General features: G+C 52.6%; 1 protein-coding gene across 2 annotated transcripts in view; it reads left to right on the top strand.

The window, feature by feature from the left end:
- The window catches only part of GALNT6 (polypeptide N-acetylgalactosaminyltransferase 6), a 35,289-nt gene that overhangs the window by 13,173 nt on the left and 4,238 nt on the right, over nucleotides 1-17,878 (top strand). For both annotated transcript variants that reach the window (XM_067696572.1, XM_067696573.1), the window contains 7 exons: nucleotides 1,161-1,333; nucleotides 9,571-9,720; nucleotides 10,748-10,982; nucleotides 14,428-14,545; nucleotides 16,146-16,346; nucleotides 16,878-17,009; nucleotides 17,624-17,725. In XM_067696572.1, the coding sequence (XP_067552673.1) occupies nucleotides 1,161-1,333; nucleotides 9,571-9,720; nucleotides 10,748-10,982; nucleotides 14,428-14,545; nucleotides 16,146-16,346; nucleotides 16,878-17,009; nucleotides 17,624-17,725 (1,111 nt within the window). The remainder of the gene's footprint in view (nucleotides 1-1,160; nucleotides 1,334-9,570; nucleotides 9,721-10,747; nucleotides 10,983-14,427; nucleotides 14,546-16,145; nucleotides 16,347-16,877; nucleotides 17,010-17,623; nucleotides 17,726-17,878) is intronic.

The following is a 17,878-nucleotide window of genomic DNA, read 5'->3' as shown; positions in this document are numbered from 1 at the left end:
TAGTATTGGAGGCCTAGAACATGGAACCACCCCAAGTTATTAGGGCTCCTAGCAAGGAAGGGCAGTGGGTGTGAGGGCAGCCAGTGGAGGAAGTCTGGGGGTCTCCTCTGGAAGGCTGCTGAGAAATCTCTCTGATCAGCAGAGGGGGTTAAGAAAGGGCATCAAGGGACTTCCCTGGTGGCGCAGTGGTTAAGACTCCATGCTCCCAATGCAGGGGGCCTGGGTTTGATCCCTGGTCAGGGAACTAGATCCCACATGCACGCCACACTAAGAACTAGATCCCAAATGTATGCCACACAATGTACAGTTTCTCTCTAAGAACTAAGAGTTCGCATGCCACCACTAAGGAGCCCACCTACTGCAACCAAGGAGCCCATGTGCCACAACTAAGGAGCCCACAAGCCGCAACTAAGACCTGTCGCAACAAAATAAATGAATAAAATAAATATATATTTTTAAAAACTATAATGATTTAAAAAAAAACGTCATTAGGCCACATGACTCCTTGAGATCCAGCATTCACACATTCCTGCCCCCAGCCGAGATGGCGTGTCAGAGATGGTGGCAGTGTGGCCAAGTGCCACAGAGTGGCTGGAGTGGATGAGGATAGAGAAAAGGTCACAGGAAATTGTTTGTGATAATAGTATCAGATTCCAGGGAATTCATGAGGAAATGGATTAGAGAGAAACTGTACATTATAAAGAGAAAAGCCTTTTCCTCTTATTGAGTATGGAAATTGTAGTCACTTTTCTCAGATGTCAGAGTTGCCTTTTATTACTTCCTCTCTGGGACCTCTGGGTTGGATTACACTTTATGCATCACACATATCACTGAGGAAGAGAGAGTCAGCCCTGGGAACTGCTAGAGCAGATGAGAGAAGTGAGGGGGATGCCCTCGGCATCACCGCTGGGGCACCGAGCCAGCTCTGGGGAAGACAGGTTTTGGAGTGGCTTGGTTAGGACCTGTGCAGAGGCTCAGAGTAGGTGGCAAATGGTGGGAAAGCTGGAAACAGGGAGCAGCTATTACCAGCTCCAATGGGGAATGGAGGCTGGGGGATCCAAGGAGCAAAGGATGGTTATCGGAATCTGTGGACCGAGCCCTCCCTGCCCCCGGAACTCCCAGGGACCTGGAGAGCTGTATCTACACGTTCATCCTTGCAGATGTGTCAACCAGAAGTTCCGGCGCTGCCCCCCACTGCCTGCCACCAGCGTCATCATTGTGTTCCACAACGAGGCCTGGTCCACGCTGCTGCGGACGGTGTACAGTGTCCTGCACACCACCCCAGCCGTCCTGCTGAAGGAGATCATTCTGGTGGATGACGCCAGCACAGAAGGTGAGGCTAGGGGGCCCCCCAAGGAGAGGCCTGGGGTCTCCCCTGGTATTCTGTGAAAGCGGGCAGGTGCTCCTGAGGGAGCAGGCACTGCCTCATGGCCTGTTGTCTGGCATCACAGCTCATCATAGAGGCTGGGAGCAGGAAGAAGGCAGATGGGGGCCAGGGGGCAGGTAGACCGCATTTCTAGAGCCCAAGCTTCGTTCACATTTTACCCCAAGAGCTCCAAAAGCTTAGCAGTTCTGGCTTCAAGGACTCCCTTAGAGCTACCAAGCCCAACCCCAAGTTAGAAATGCCAGGAGAGGTCAGGGCAGGGCAGAGGGTGGGGACGGCCTTCCCTCTGTTTCCTACCTGACGGACCATTCCCTTGCTCTTGAAGATTCCACCTCAGAAGCCCTTTGCTATAGTTGGTAATAGACAAGTGAGGTTGCTTGCCAAACTTCCACCATTCAAAGCAATTCCAGAAACATCTACAGAGTACTTTGTGCCTGGCACTGACTTAGGCATAGGGGATAGTATGAAAAATGACAAGTGAGGGACTTCCCTGGCGGTCCAGTGGGTAAGACTCCACGCTTCCAATGCAGGGGGCCCAGGTTCGATCCCTGGTCGGGGAACTAAGATCCCACGTGCCATGTGGCCAAAAGAAAAGACAAATGACAAATGAGACCTCTTGTCCTGAGTAGGCTAACAGCTCCCGTAGTCAGATGACTGCTAATAGCACCAACCACAATGGTGTGGCCTGTAACACACCCCAACAGACGTGAAAGGGCATGGACTTGAGAGTCTGACACCCAGGAACTCAAGTCCCAGCTCTGACTCTTCCTAGCTCTGTGACCTTGGGCGAGACACTTAGCCTCTCTGAACCTCAGTCCCCTCCTCTAAAAATGAAGACAGTGGTGGCCGAGGGCTCAGAGATAGGTGGTAAATTAGATCATTCATGCGCTACAGAGTACTTAAGTCTTGCGTAAGAGCTCCGTGTGCATTAGTTTCATTTTATTCTTTGTATGGGAGCAAGACACTATGGGAGGTGTTATTTCTGTGTGGCATGGCTGGGGCCGTCCACCATGGAGGCCAGGTTAGAGCGGCGCCTGAAAGCCCGAGTGTTTAGGGAGAGAAGAGGTATTGAAAGGCAGTCCCGGAAGAGAGAACTTCCGGAAAAAAACATCAGTGTGTTTGTGCTGTGTGTTTGTGAATGAAATCCATGCCGTGCTAAAAGTATTTATCTGGGGGGGAAAATAAAACGAGGTATCATTGAAGGTGCTTAAGCTGGAGGGTGACCTTATCTCAGAAGGATGGCAGCTTTGGGGAGGGTAATTGTCAGGAAGAGAGGAAGAGGACCCCGAGTCCAGAGAGGAAGTTCATAAATCACTTGAGCATGGGATGCCGAGGCCAGAACTAGGAAAGGGACTGCGGGATCCATGCATCGGTAGACTGGAGTCCTCCAGGAGCTGAGCCCTCCTCCCAGGTGGCGCGTGGGGGCTGGGGCTCTCCCGGGTTGGCTTCCTGTGCCCATGCTCCCGTATCGAGGGCAGGAACTGTGCGGCCCCTCCAGTGGAGCTGCTGACGCCCCCTCCTCTCCCCCAGCCCCCTCCTGCCCTCTGGGTAAGAGGACTAGGGCCGCGGAGGGCAGTGCGAGGAGAAGCTGAGTATGGGCACTGTTGGTCCATTTGTTCAGGGAGCTCACATTTCCCTGGGAAGGACAGACACCTGGCAGCACTTAGAAAACAAAAGCAGGCAAGTATGAGGGATGCAGTGAAAGGGTCTGGTAGATAAGGAGCAGAGAGATTAGCTTCTGGAAAGGGAGGGCAGGGAGTTTGGCGGAGAGGGTTGGGGCTTGAGAATGGCCTTTGAGGAATCTCAGTAGCAGCAGGTTGTTTGTGAAGAGTGGAAACCAATGTATCAGCTGCCCTTCCTCTCAAACTGGGCTCTCTCATAACCCTTCTCCCCACAACCCTGAGCGGCCCATCCCTCAGAAGCTTCTTCCCTTGAGTCCCACGTGGTGGAAGCTCTAAACAGTTTCAGCTTGTCACTCAGAATTGCGTACATCCCTAAGGCACAGCTGGGCAGTTCCTCTGACGAGGCCAGCCAGTGACGTAGTGCCAGGCCGCCACGGACAGCTTTGAAAGGGCAGAGTGGCCTGTGCCTAGTAAGATGGGCTTGGCAAAGAGCCTGCCCCTTTCGGGCCACCCGACCTGTTCCGGTTCCTTCTGGTGGCCTCTCCCTTGTTGCCCTGGACTCTCTCATACAGTCAACTCCAGCATCTCGGAATCACCTGCCTGAAAAACCGAAACCAGCCATTCTTAGTTTCCTGGGTCCTGGCCTCCTTTGACAACCTGTTAAAATCTATGCCCCTCTCTCTAGAACCGTGCACAGCTGCCACAAGTGTGCACAGACCCACATTTGTGCCTGTAATTCCAGGGAATTTGTGGACCCCGGGATGAACCACCCTACCTTGAGGGCTTTGGGACTCTAGAGGTACTTTCAGCAATGTTCAGTTCAGCAAAGAAAGAAAAAACCCTCAGATCCATGGTCAGAAGTCTCTGCAGTCCACGGTGGGATAAAATTTCCCACACGTTTGACCATTTGATCAGATCACCTGGCTCTCATTATGCACACACACAAACAATGGCCGTGTCTCTGCTGAAATTCAATGTCTTTGCTCTCTGTCCTCCTATCCAGGTGCCCGGCAGCACGGTTTGACCACAAGTGTACGGGCATGTGATACTGGGGGGCGGGTATCAGAAAGAGGCCCTGTGCCAGGCTGGGGAACTTTTTCTTTCCCACTTCACAGTCCGTCCCCAGGCACAGACTTCCCTCCTGCATGGCCAGGTCAGCAACCGAGGGCCAGTCTTGGTCTGGCACGTTCCACAAGCTCCTAAAACCTGCCCCCCCCCCCAAGACTGTCCGTCTACCACGCCCCAGACACGGCAACCCCTTGTCCAAAGCCCTTCCCTGCCCTTGGCAGGGAGGCTGAGTAGGAGAACATATGCCTCCCTCCTGTGGGAATTCGCTAGATGGTTGGGAGGAAATCAGACACTTACCAAGGACCCAGAGAGCCGAGATATGAATAGGATCCTCTGTGAGCAAGTTCCCCAAGGAGAGAGGAGGAGTGGGGAGACGGGGTTGGCCTGAGAGAGGGGCTGTAGGAAGGGAAGAGGAATCAGCAGGGAGAGGAAAGGAGAGGAGGTGTGTGTTTCCTGAAGTCAGGAAACACACTGTGAGAAACGCAGGGGAGGAGACATTGGGAGCACTTTGGATTAGCCCACGATTTCCCCCACTGCCATCTCCCCTGGCCAGTCAGGACTGAAGTGAGTGGCAGTTCCTCTCGTGGCCCCCTGAACTCCTAAGAGACTCCAGTAATGCAAGTTAGGAATTATTCAAAGCTTCCAATTCTAGTTGAATTACAACTTCCAGTGTCTATTCTAACAAGTAAAGTTGCTTTATTACTGCTGTCTCTTACCTCTTTCCTTGTTTAATAATATAGGAAGATGTCTCTGTAGTAACTCTATGTCCTGGATTTTTTAGGAAAGTTTCCATTCAATATTTTCTTCGCCATAAAGAAATTCTATTCCCACATGTCAGTTTCACCTGCCAGTTTAATCCTCACGCTTGGAGATGGAAAGAGGCCGTTAATGAGTCCTGATTTGGGTTCGAAAATATAGCCCAGTGTCTCAATGTTCCATCTGGGCAGGAGGATTGTAGAATACGCCCGAAGGGTGTTACACTCGTTCCTTTCTCCTGTTCTCCTTGCAAAAGGATTAATCAAGAAAAATTTCCGCATTGCAGTTCGATTTGAGGCTGGCTAGAGTATAGATGGGCATGAAATGAAAACAGCATAAAACGAGAGAGGAAAAGTTAAGAGAGGAAGTCCTCCCTACAAGAAGGGCTTTCTGTTTTGTTTCTCTTTTCTAGATTTTTCAGCAGCCAAAGTGGAGAGGGAGAGTCCACAAGAGAAGCATAAATAAAGGCGGTTCACTGATGTGCTTAATAAGTATTTATCAGTACCTACTGAGCACCAGACCCTGGGCAGGCTCCAGGGGTATAACAGTGAACAGTTGAACAAGGTGTCTGTCTTTTTAGAGCTTACTTTTTTAATGGGAAAGACAGAAAATAAATAATTGCAGATAATAATAAGTGCTATGAAGAAATTAAATTAGAAGAAAAATAAGAATGCAGGTGATGGGCTACTCAGGAATTAGGCAGCTTTTTTAGTCAGAGTAGCCAAGAAAGGCTACTCCGAACGCTCCCCACAAAGGGAACAGCCAGCGCAAAGGCCCTGAGGCTTAGTGTGTTAATGGGGCAAAAATAAGGTCAGCATGGCTGCAGGGAAGCGAGCAAGGAAGCAGAAACAGCACTGATACAAAGTGAGTTTACAAAGGTGAGCAGAACTGAATCACGAGACCTTTTTAAGCAGTAGTGTAGTGTTTAGATTTTTGAATGTGTGTGGTGAAATACACATAAAATTTACCATCTTAACTGGTTTTAAGTGTACTATTCAGTGGCATTAAATACATTCTCATTGTGGTGAAACCATCACCAGAACTCTTTCCTCTTCCCAAATCGAAACTCTATGCCCATTAAACAATAACTCCCCATTCCCTAGCCCCCCAACCCCTGGCAGCCCCCATTCCACTTTCTGTCTATGAATGTGACTACTGGAGGTACCTTGTATAGGTGGTATCGTACGGTATGTGACCTTTTGTGTCTGGCTTATTTCACTTCGCATAATGTCTTCAAGGTTCATCCATGTTGTCACATGTCAGAATTTGCTTCCTTTTTGAGGCTGAGTGCCCCATTGTTTGTGTAGACCACATTTGTTTATTCATTCATCCACCCATGGACATTTGGATCGTTTCCACATTTTTGACTATTGTGAATAATGCTGCTATCAACATGGCTGTACAAATATTTTTTTGAGTCCCTGCTTTCAGTTATTTTGGCTGTATACCCAGAAGTGGAATTACTGGATCATATGGTAGTTCTTTCTTTAATTTTTTGAGGAACCATCATACTGTTTGGATTCGTTTTTTAAGTGCAATTTTAAACCACCGTGGTGCCATGATATGATTTATACTTTTAAGAGAGAACTCACTGTGGCTGCAATGTCACGAATAGATTGGGAAGAGGAGTGTCGAGTAGAGGCCAGGAGACCACTCAAGACATGATTGCTGCAGTGACGGTGGGGATGGAGAGAGAGAACTGGCCACATTTGCTGAAGGACTGTTTGTGGAGGGGGTGAGGGGGAGAATCCAGCACGATTCCTAGTTTAGAGCAGCTGGAGGGATGCTGGTCCCATGTATTTACATGGGGGGAGGCTGGGAGGACAGGTAGGGAAGAAATCTGCGACGCCATTTCAGGCGTGTTAGGTTTGTGGTTTTGTTAGACATCCAAGTGAAGATGGCAAGGCCAGGACAAGAGGCCCAGGAGCATCTGCATATAGATGGTATTTCAGACATGGCACTGAGTATGGCATGTGTGGGGGGGGTGGTCACAGGAGTCTCATAGACTCCAGCCGTGAGGAATGAAGCTGGGCTAGGGTGGGGTGGTGTTGAACCTAAACGAGGAGGGTCTCGTCTGGGGGACATAAGGGAAAACGGTTGGGACCGTCTGTCTTTCCACACTCGGCTCTGCTACACTCCGCTCTTGGGTTTATGTCCAGTGGGTGCAGGGAGGGGCCTGACTTAGGAGAGCTATCGCACCCCCATCAGAGGGCCTGAGGCTCACGCGCAGAATTCCCAGGTCCCACCCAGCCCCCCGAGATTGGAGGGAAGGCGTGGGGGAAGGGCTCTGTAGAGCTCAGGCTGCCCTGACATTCACAGCTCAATGCTTGACGTGCTCTTACCACAAAACCCACTTCCTATGATGTTTTGTCCCTGGGTTATCTCCACCACCATGAACTTCCTGTAAGCACAGTTATGTTCTCAGGGGAAATGTCCGCCGGTAGCCGCGCCGAGAAGGTGAGACTCGCGCACGGGGATCCTCCCACCTCCCTGTTAGAGCCAGCACTCGGGGCTGTACTTGGAAAATGAGCCTAGGAGCTCCGTGAAGGCAGGACCCAGACCCCGGCCTCCCTGCCCAGGATGGTGGCTGGCACCTGGCAGCGTGTTCACAGGTGTTTGCTAAGGGAGTGCTGGGCTGAAGCGGCCAAATGAGGCTAATTTTGATTCATCAACACGGGGGACAGTACTGCCTATTTCATAGCGCGTTAATCTTCACAGAGAAGATTAAACAAGAAAGTTAAGGGCTTCCCTGGTGGCGCAGCGGTTGAGAGTCCACCTGCCGATGCAGGGGACGCGGGTTCGTGCCCCGGTCCAGGAAGATCCCACATGCCACGGAGCAGCTGGGCCCGTGAGCCATGGCCGCTGAGCCTGCGCATCCAGAGCCTGTGCCCCGCAACGGGAGAGGCCACAACAGTGAGAGGCCCGCGTACAGCAAAAAAAAGTCAACATGGAAGCACCTAGTTCCATGAGTGGCACATAGTAGTGCTCAGGTATTTGGGCTGTGTGTGTGTGTGTGTGTGTGAGTGTGTCAAAGTAGAGAGAGAGTGACTTCCCTGGCAGTCCAGTGCTTAAGAGTCCGAGTTTCCACTGCAGGGGGCCCAGGTTCCATCCCTGGTGGGGGAACTAAGATCCCGCATTCTACGCGGTGTGGCCAAAGAGAAAAACAAAACGAGTAGAGCGAGAGATCAGTCACGCCTCCACAAAACTGACTTCGGACCCCAGTTTGTGTGACACTGCATTGAGAGCGAGGCCTAAGCTCTGGGCCGATTCCACAGCCCTCAAGAGAAAGGACACAGTCAGCTGCCACACCCGCCCCGCCCCGCCACTTCTGAAACCACAGGCAACTCCATTCTGCACAGCGGGGAACAGAACAGTGGCACAGATAAACCAAAACAGCAGGTACTGAAACATCACTAAGATCTGGACTACGTTCCAAGGTGCATTGCTTCAGAATAGGGCTATATTTAATGCTCTGAGGATTTCCGACTAATAACAAGAGTCATGAAGTGAGCCCTCTCTCAGAAGGGGCTGGAGATCTCAGCAGATACCCTTCCCTTCAAAGCGCTTTCCCCACCCCCTCCAATTCAGGATGGTTGCCCCTCCTGGAGACTCCCCCAGCCCTGCACCACCTCTAGCAGGTCACTCATCACCTACCCTGCCGTGGCCCGTTCCCTGGGTGGCCAGGCACACCACTGTGCCTAGCTCATGGAGGTGCTGGGTACATGGTTTTTAAATGTAATTAAAAAGCCGCTCAGCATCTTTTCATCTTCCTAAAGAATTCCATGTGCAGAGGAGGTAATAAAGAGGATTAGAGGAGGGACTTCCCTGGTGGCGCAGTGGTTAAAAATCTGCCTGCCAATGCAGGGGACACAGGTTCGAGCCCTGGTCCGGGAAGATCCCACATGCCGCGGAGCAACTAAGCCCATGCACCGCAACTACTGAAGCCTGAGCTCTAGAGCCTGCGAGCCACAACTGCTGAGCCCACGAACCACAACTACTGAAGCCCGCGCACCTAGAGCCTGTGCTCCGCAACGAGAGAAGCCACCACAATGAGAAGCCCACGCGCCGCAATGAACAGCAGCCCCCACTCGCCACAACTAGAGAAACCCCACGCGCAGCAACGAAGATCCAATGCAGCCAAAAATAAATAAATAAATTTATGTTTTAAAAAAGAGGATTAGAGTAAGACTTCTTGCTGCTGCCCCAGAAGCCGGAAATCAATACTTGTGTCCGCTCTACCTGTCAGACTTACTCTGAAGAGCCTGGGAGACAGGGACTCAGACAGGGAGAAATGACTGCCACAACCTGCAGGTGTGGAAAGGAGGGGAGGCCCAAGGCCTAGCTCTGAAAAGATGGGGGCTGAGAGGGTGCAGAGACCAAGAGGGGCATCTGAGAGCCTTTGTCAGAAGTTGACACTTGATTTGAGACCAAAGAAACAACTCTGAGGTCCTGTCTCAGACATTAGAGAAGGTGCCCCAGTACGCAGACACAGGATGGGCCCAACAGAGCCGGTGGAATGTCCTGGCAAGGCGACCACGTGCAGTGGGACCACACAGGGGACCTCGTCCTTCCACCACCACCCCCGACCTTGGGCTTCTGTGGAGTTGCTCAATGCAGTGTGGGCGGGAGGGTTAAAATGCAGGCCTGCTGGAGGCCTGAGAACGCCCAGACTTGGTGCACATGGGGGATTAGGTTTGCAACAAACTGGTGAGCTGGCGACAATGACCCTGTCCCTTCCAGAGTACTTGAAGGAGCAGCTGGAACAGTACGTGAAGCAGCTGCAGGTGGTGAAGGTGGTGCGGCAGGAGGAACGGAAGGGGCTGATCACCGCCCGGCTGCTGGGAGCCAGCGTGGCCCAGGCGGAGGTGCTCACCTTCCTGGATGCCCACTGTGAGTAGAAGAGGGCCGGCCTGGCTCTGTCCCCCTTCCCTCCCTGGCAGAAGGAAGAGCTGGGACCATGGCCTCAGCAGAGCACCTTCAGCTCTGCTGTCCCAGGATCGAAGCAGGCCTGGGACTCCCCTAGCTGCTTCTACCCCTTTCTCACCCCAGTGCCAAGGATGGCTATCAGGAGGCACCCACAGCCCCAAACAACTGGCAACCCCGCAGTTGCTGGGAGTGCGTTCTGGAGCCCCAGACGTTCCTCTCTCCCGCCACCATCTGAACCTTACTCTGAGCTCAGCCCCCGGAGACGCCTCCTGTCGCCACTGGGCACTGGTTGGCACTTTCCTGCAGGGCCACATGGGGCCAGGAAGGCCTGCTTCTTGCCCCAAAGCAAAACACTTCCCCACCATTGTCAGGGAAAGAAATGTTCCCTAAAAGCAGTGATACAAATTCTGAGAAGCTATAGCCTTGGAGTCAGAAGCCCTAGATTTGCGTCCTGGCCCTGCCACTAACCAGGCCTCAGTTTTCTCTTCTGTTAAGTGGGGTGAGGATGCCAACCTTACTCACCAACAAAATGAAGGCTAAATCAAGTCATACACGCAGTTCCTCGAAAATCCCCAAGGGATGATTATTCTCCAACTGGAGCTGAAGCGTGAGGTGCAGAGATCCCTGGGAGAGGGGACACCCCCCTGTGAAACCCACACTTGGGTGGGGAGGGCCGACTGAGTGGATAGGCTACAGACCCTGAAGACACCCCTCCAGGGCCTTCCCTGTGCCTTTGGGTCCACCATGTTACTCCCCTGAGACCTCCATTCTCCCCTCCAAAGCCACCTCTGCCTCTTTTGGGGGGAGAGGGCAGGTGTAGGAGGGTCCTGGGAGATCTCTGTCCACTCTCTGTGGCCGTGGAGCTTGCACGTGCTTCCCTGTCCACAGCTAGGGAGTGAGCGCTTGTCATCCTGGGGCTCCCCGCTGGTGGGGGGCACGGGCTCAGCTGTGGGCAGGACCCTGACTGACGTCTCCTGGTGCCGACCTGCAGGTGAGTGCTTCCATGGCTGGCTGGAGCCCCTCCTGGCTCGCATCGCCGAGGACGAGACGGTGGTGGTGAGCCCCAACATTGTCACTATCGACCTGAACACTTTTGAGTTCTCCAAGCCTGTCCAGAGGGGCCGAGTCCAGAGTCGTGGCAACTTTGACTGGAGCTTGACTTTCGGCTGGGAGACCATACCTTCACATGAGAAGCAGAGGCGCAAGGATGAGACCTACCCCATCAAGTAAGTACTGAAGCCTGGTGGGCCCACATCCTGGTCTCCATGGTCCCGGGGACCTGGGCCATCTCAGGTCAGCATTTATGAGGTGCTCTGTGAAGCACTTGACATATTGAATCATCATCCCCTATGCGGTAGGTACTGTGATTAGCCTTTAATCGTCATCCCCTATGCGGTAGGTACTGTGATTAGCCTTTAATCGTCATCCCCTATGCGGTAGGTACTGTGATTAGCCTTTAATCGTCATCCCCTATGCGGTAGGTACTGTGATTAGCCTTTAATCGTCATCCCCTATGCGGTAGGTACTGTGATTAGCCTTTAATCGTCATCCCCTATGCGGTAGGTACTGTGATTAGCCTTTAATCGTCATCCCCTATGCGGTAGGTACTGTGATCAGCCTGCTTTGCAGGTGAGAACTGAGGCTCCTGGTGATGGACAGCTGGCCTCAGACTATACACTAGAAAGCAGTGGACCCAGGATGCCCATCCCGCCAATCTGGCCCCAAGCCCGTGTCCCCATCATGGCTCTGTCCTACCTCTCACCATAGCAGCTGGCTCTCACTCACCACCTTCTGTGTGCCAGGCCCTGGGCTAAGGGCTTTCCACACCTTATCCCATTTATTCCTCCCTACATGTAGAAGGGTGTGACTGCTGCTTTCAGAGAGATGGAGGGTAGAGGCCACTGTAAAATAGCCATTATAATAAGAGGGGGTGGTGTGTGCACCCAGGTCACCGTCTTTGAAGAGACTGAGAACGTATTAAAGGAAAATAGACAAATGTCCTGCCGTTTACAGTGTGTTGCAGTTGCCCTGAACTTTTTCGGGCAGAGGGCTAGATAGCAGATATTTTAGGTTTTGCCAGCTACAAAAAATAACCCTTTCAAAATGTAAAAACCATTCTTTGCCAGAACCTTAGAAAGCCAGGCCAGCTTTGGCCCACAGGCCACAGTCTGCCAGCCCCTGAGCTAGAGGGCAGATGCTTGAAAGTGTATCCATTGTTTGCTGCCCAGCTGGGTTTGCCTTCCCCTCACGCACCCACCCTGCCCCTCCCTCTCCAGATTGCCTGTTGGTGTTGTTAGAGACCACAGACGTCTCAGCTAAACCGTCTCAGCTACCCTCTGCTTCCGGATCATCTGTGCCATTGCTTTCCTATACTGGTCAGGAAACTGAAGGGTCAACAAAATATATATACCAGGGATGGAGGGAAGCAGAGTTTGGGGATACGGTGAGCAGAGATAAAAGGGAAGGCTTTCTACCCATGCACATGCCCAAATCCTAAGAAATGCTGCCCAGAGCCTCAGTAGGGAGGGCTCGGGTGGGCCACGGGAAGGAATCCCACGGTCCTGAACAGCCAGCCGCTCTGTGTCCTTTAGAAGGGGCAGAGGGGAAAGGAGAAGGCAGGAGAGAGAAAAGAAATTAGAACTCCCTATAGACCCTCTGCTTGATTCATAGATGTCTTTTGTTTGAGATGTACATCAACAAAACCCCCTTCCCCCAAGCTGGGGGCCAGGCACACAGTGGCACAGTCAGGGACAGGGCACCTGGCCCCCACCCATCACTGACGTCCCCCGCTCTGATGTCCGAGGACCATACAGCTGGAAGACAAAGCTCCAGTGTTTGAGGAATTAATTTGCTCCCTGGTCCAAATGCCCTGGTGGTGTGCAGGGCTTGCCTGAGGCACTTGCATAGGACCCACCAGGAGGCCTGCAGGCAGCACCCTCCCTTCCTCCATTCCCAAAGTCAACGGGAGGCCAGGAGGAGAGGTGAGGGCCCAGGGGACCCTGAGAAGCAGGCCAGGAAATGCAGAGTGTTTCCAGAGGTTGCCTGTTGGTTGTGGGTCTGCAGCGAAGTTCCCCGTGTAGAGTTTATCCTCAGAGATAATTTGTCAGTGGCTTCTTGGTCAGAGGGACCTCTCAAAGCCAAGAGACAGGCCCAGGTTGGGGGAACCCTGAAGAAGTAGCAGGTTAGGGACTTCCCCGGTGGCACAGTGGTTAAGAATCCACCTGCCAATGCAGGGGACACGGGTTCGATCCCTGGTCCAGGAAGATCCCACATGCCGCGGAGCAGCTAAGCCTGTGCGCCACAACTACTGAGCCTGTGCTCTAGAGCCCACGAGCCACAACCACTGAGCCCATGTGCCACAACTGCTGAAGTCTGTGCACCTAGAGCCCGTGCTCTGAAACAAAAGAAGCCACCGCAATGAGAAGCCCCACGCACTGCCACAAAGAGTAGCCCCCGCTCGTCACAACTAGAGAAAGCCCGCACACAGCAACGAAGACCCAATGCAGCCAAAAACAAATAAATAAATAAAATTATTTTTTAAAAAAGGAAGCAGCAGGTTAGTTCCAGAATGTTCATCTAGAATCCCAGGACTCTCTGAGGCTTTCCTGGCCTTACTTGGGCTGGCTTAGAACCCCTGGGAGAGGCCACAACCAGTGACAGAAAGCTTGCCTGAGCTTGAGGGTTTCCCAACCGAAATTCCTTCCAGAAAGTGGCTGCAGGAGCCAACTTCAGGGTGACGACAACAGCCATAGGGTAACGCCAAGGTCCTGGGTAATAGCCTTGACCAGTCAGTCCAGTGAACACTGATTGAGCCCCTGCTGTGTGTGAAGCACCTTGACCGGTTCTGGGCTGACAGAGAAGGTTTCTGCATGGTTGTGCCACATGGAGCCACCCACTGAGGGCAGCAAAGCCCCATCCAAGCCAGCCTGGCGTGGCACAGAGGCCAACAGCTAATGATCTCTGTGCACTCCTGCCCTGTCTGCCACCCCCGCCTCCAGCCCTTAGCCCAGCCCCTCTCATGAGCAACGTGGTATCTAAGTTCTAGATGTTTTTGTCAATTAATCTAAACATGGGTCTGTGCCTCCCTGCCTTTGTCTGAAAGCCAGAATCTTGTTGTAGCCCCCAGATGCTCCCTGTAGTTCAAGTTGAGCTTAATTTCACCCCGCTTCCTACTCTGTTTCTGGGAGCACCGATGTCCAAAAACAATTTCACATAGCTTCTGATAACCGCGTATCTACTGTGCTTTAGGAACTTTGCTGCCAAAAAGCAAACGATTGTGGCTTTTCCCTCAGCTACTACACTGAGCTCTCAGAGGACAAGATCTGTCTCTCTTTACTCTGTACGACTAACACGTAGCACAGGCCCTGGAAGCCCGTGTGTAACACAGCCTTGGTGGAATGAATGAGTGAATGAATGCCTTTTAGAAGAGAGTAATGATAATTACGTCTCTCCTCAACCTGATCTTAGAAGGTGAAGAGAACATAATAAAAGCTCAATAAACATTTGCTAAGTGCATAAGCTAGTGGAAGAGGGGCTGCATATCCCAGGTGAGAGGAAAGGAGGAGGGAGGGAGTTCAGGAGGCGTCATCGGTGAGTTCACAGCTTTCCACGCCAGGTTCTGGCCCCTCTTCCCCCCAGAAGATGCACATGCTTCTCCCTCTGTCTCTCCAGATCCCCGACGTTTGCTGGTGGCCTCTTCTCCATCTCCAAGTCCTACTTTGAGCACATCGGTACCTATGATAATCAGATGGAGATCTGGGGAGGGGAGAACGTGGAAATGTCCTTCCGGGTGAGAGTGAAGAGGGCTTCGCGGGGGAACCACAACGGCCCAGGGGACGGCCTGAGAACCTGTCTCTTAGGCAGTGCCAGGGATATCAGTTCTTCAGCTGAACTTGGAAGGGTGGCTGTTTCCCGTCATGGCCCCACCTTCCCTCTGCCCCCTCCCTGTCCATGGCAGTAGGGGCTTGGGAGTCGGATTGGACAACTTGAGAACAAATTACTGGGCAGAACTCCTCAGAGGGAAGGGGTAATAGAGGTAATAGGAACCAGACATCTGGGGACTGGTGACATCTTTCATGATGTCTGTTGGAAAAGGGTTAGGGTGAAGGTGGAACAGGTCAGTAAGCAGTCACTATCCTTTTTCTGGAAAAATCAGGCTCTGCTTTCCAGGTCAGAGACCTCACGCCTTGGTAGCCTTAGGAGTTTTCCTCCCCCTCTGTTCAGCAAGCCCTTCATAACCGTAGGAGAAGATGATGGCCAAATTCTGGTGGGCCCCAGAACCGAGGGATTTCAGGAATAAGGAAAATCAGGATTAGGTTGGAAGAAGGGCTTGCCTCTCCATGAAATCTACACAGATCCCCATCCAGGGGAGAGTAATTAACAAGCGAATGAGCTTGTTTATGAAGTCATCTCTCACAGTGCTTGGCACATACAAGCACATCATTGATACCTGCTGTTACTATGGCTATGATTATGTATTTCTGTTGCTTTTATACTAAAATGAATGACAACATACCTCCCAATCTAAAACCTGAAAAAAGGAGAAGACGCAGGTGGAAGGGATGTTGTAAACCAGCCCTCTGACAGAGGAGGGTCACCAGCTCAGTCACCATAACTCCCATGGTTCTGATCCTAGGCTCGTCCATGAGCCTCTGACCTGTGTTCAGTCTCTCTGCAAGGAAGCTAGTGTGCCGAAGGTCCAGGTGACCACAAGCCACCTGATGGTAGCTATTAATTAATGAATTGATGCTTTGATTAGGTCACAAGTTGATCTCGATTTGGAGGAGCTTGAGTTTCCAGTAACACCTGCGTGAGCTGATAAAATCACATTTCCAGGTCAAAAAGCCAGGTGGGGCTTCCCTGGTGGCGCAGTGGTTGCGAGTCCGCCTGCCGATGCAGGGGACGTGGGTTCGTGCCCCGGTCCGGGAAGATCCCACATGCCGCGGAGCGGCTGGGCCTGTGAGCCATGGCCGCTCAGCCTGCGCGTCCGGAGCCTGTGCTCCGCAACGGGAGAGGCCACGACAGTGAGAGGCCCGTGTACCGCAAAAAAAAAAAAAAAAAGCCAGGTGTCCAGAGCTCACAGTAGGGAGATGCACATAAAATTCGCCAAGTGGCTTTTCTCCAAAGTGGGCCCTGGTAACCTCAGGACCCTGCAAATTTCTGTTTGCTTTAATCAGAGTGAACCAACATCAGAGAGCCAGAGATTGTGTAGTTATGGCCTGGGAAGAAGCCTGGTCAGTGTCTTTTTTTCCAGCGAGAGAGCGCAGCGCAGCATTTCCCTGAGTCCGTGGACCTGGGGTCTGGCACCCTGGGAATGGAACAGAGCTGCTTGCGGGGGAGGTTTTCCCACCCACCCCCTGAAATTCCCATCCCATATCCTCTTACGGCAGGTGTGGCAGTGCGGGGGCCAACTGGAGATCATCCCCTGCTCTGTGGTCGGCCACGTGTTCCGTACCAAGAGCCCTCACACCTTCCCCAAGGGCATCAGTGTCATTGCTCGCAACCAAGTGCGCCTGGCTGAGGTCTGGATGGATAGCTACAAGGAGATTTTCTACAGGAGGAATCTGCAGGCAGCAAAGATGGCCCAAGAGGTGAGCGGGGAGGGTGCTCAGGAGGTGTTTAGATGAATAGAAGGGCAGAATCCCAGCCCCTGGTCAGGAGCTTAATGATGACAGAGACCCACGCATCTCCACCACCTGGTGCCTTTACCCCTCAGACCTTGGGAGCTAGAGCCCAGGCTGTATTTTGGAGGCTAGAGCATGAAGAGAGGAGACTTTGTTGTCCCTGCCTGGAGAGCCCCAGTATCTTTTAGGAGGGGAGGGAGAAAAGATTTGGAGGAAGAACCTCTTACGGGAAGAATGGCTTTACTCTGAGAAACTAGGAATTGAGGACTGGGAGAAAAGTGGGAGTTCACAGGAGATGCAGGTGGTGCTGTGGGTGCGGGTCCCAAAGCCGAGGCAGGGGGGTTGGGATTAGATGTGGGGCCCAACTGGTCCTGAGCAGGAATGAACAGGAGACCCGCTCTGGGAGGAAGTAGTCCCAGAAACTCTGGGCTGCTTCCACCCAGAAAAGAAGGTCAAGGCTTGTGGAACTGACCCTGAGGGGGCTGGCTCGGTTGACAGAAATCCTTCGGGGACATTTCGGAGCGACTGCAGCTGAGGGAACGACTGAACTGTCGCAACTTTTCCTGGTTCCTGCACAACATCTACCCAGAGATGTTTGTTCCTGACCTGAAGCCCATCTTCTACGGAGCTGTGAGTCCTGAGAACCAATGTGCCCGCCCATCATCACAGAACCCCCGGGAGAAAAGTTCAGGACCACTGACCCCGCAGCTGGATGACAAACAACTGATTTTTACTCTCCACGCTCCCTTATCCGGGAGGAGGACCGAGAGGCCACCCTGGGCTTCTAGAGCTAGCTAAAAACCTTGTAAGGAGGAAACAACCCCTAAGCAGCGGTTCTCAAATACTCACAGGCCTCAGAATCACCAGGAAGGTCTGTTAAGACGCAGGCTGTTGACTCAGGAGGACTGGGTCGGGGCCTGAAAATTTGCATTTCTAACAAGCCTTCAGGTGATGCTGACGGTCTGGGGATCACACTTTGAGAACCACTGCTCTTAAGGACATTCCCATATGCCGAGGGCTTCTCCCAGGGACCTGGCAGGTTGCCCACCCTGACCTTGCCCAACCCCTGGGCTCTGCACCTCACTTTACTATTCACTTCAGGCGTCTGCCTGAATGAGCAGAGGAGGAAAGTCACAGAGGAGAAATCCAGCCGTGCACATTTATTCCAGGTGGATCCCACACCACAAACCGAAAAATTCCTAACTGTGCTCCCCTGCTTCCCCTCTCTGCTCAACATTCTGCAGCTCAAGAACCTCGGCATGGATCACTGCCTGGATGTGGGAGAGAATAACAATGGAGGAAAACCCCTCATCATGTACGCCTGCCATGGCCTTGGCGGCAACCAGGTACGGAGCCCAGCCCGAGGCGAGCCTGTCTCTGGGGCCTCTTCTCTCTTCACAGGCCCCCTTCCTCCGCTCATAATCGTCCTTTCCTGAGGACTAGGGTAGGGGAGATCCAGAGAGAGGGGGAGATACCAGCCCTGCCCCCAGTCTGAGGGG

The sequence above is a fragment of the Pseudorca crassidens genome, chromosome 11 (assembly GCF_039906515.1).
Source record: "Pseudorca crassidens isolate mPseCra1 chromosome 11, mPseCra1.hap1, whole genome shotgun sequence".
Taxonomy (NCBI): Eukaryota; Metazoa; Chordata; class Mammalia; order Artiodactyla; family Delphinidae; genus Pseudorca; species Pseudorca crassidens.
Note: the sequence above shows the minus strand (reverse complement) of the source record. Positions and strands in the feature narration are given on the sequence as shown.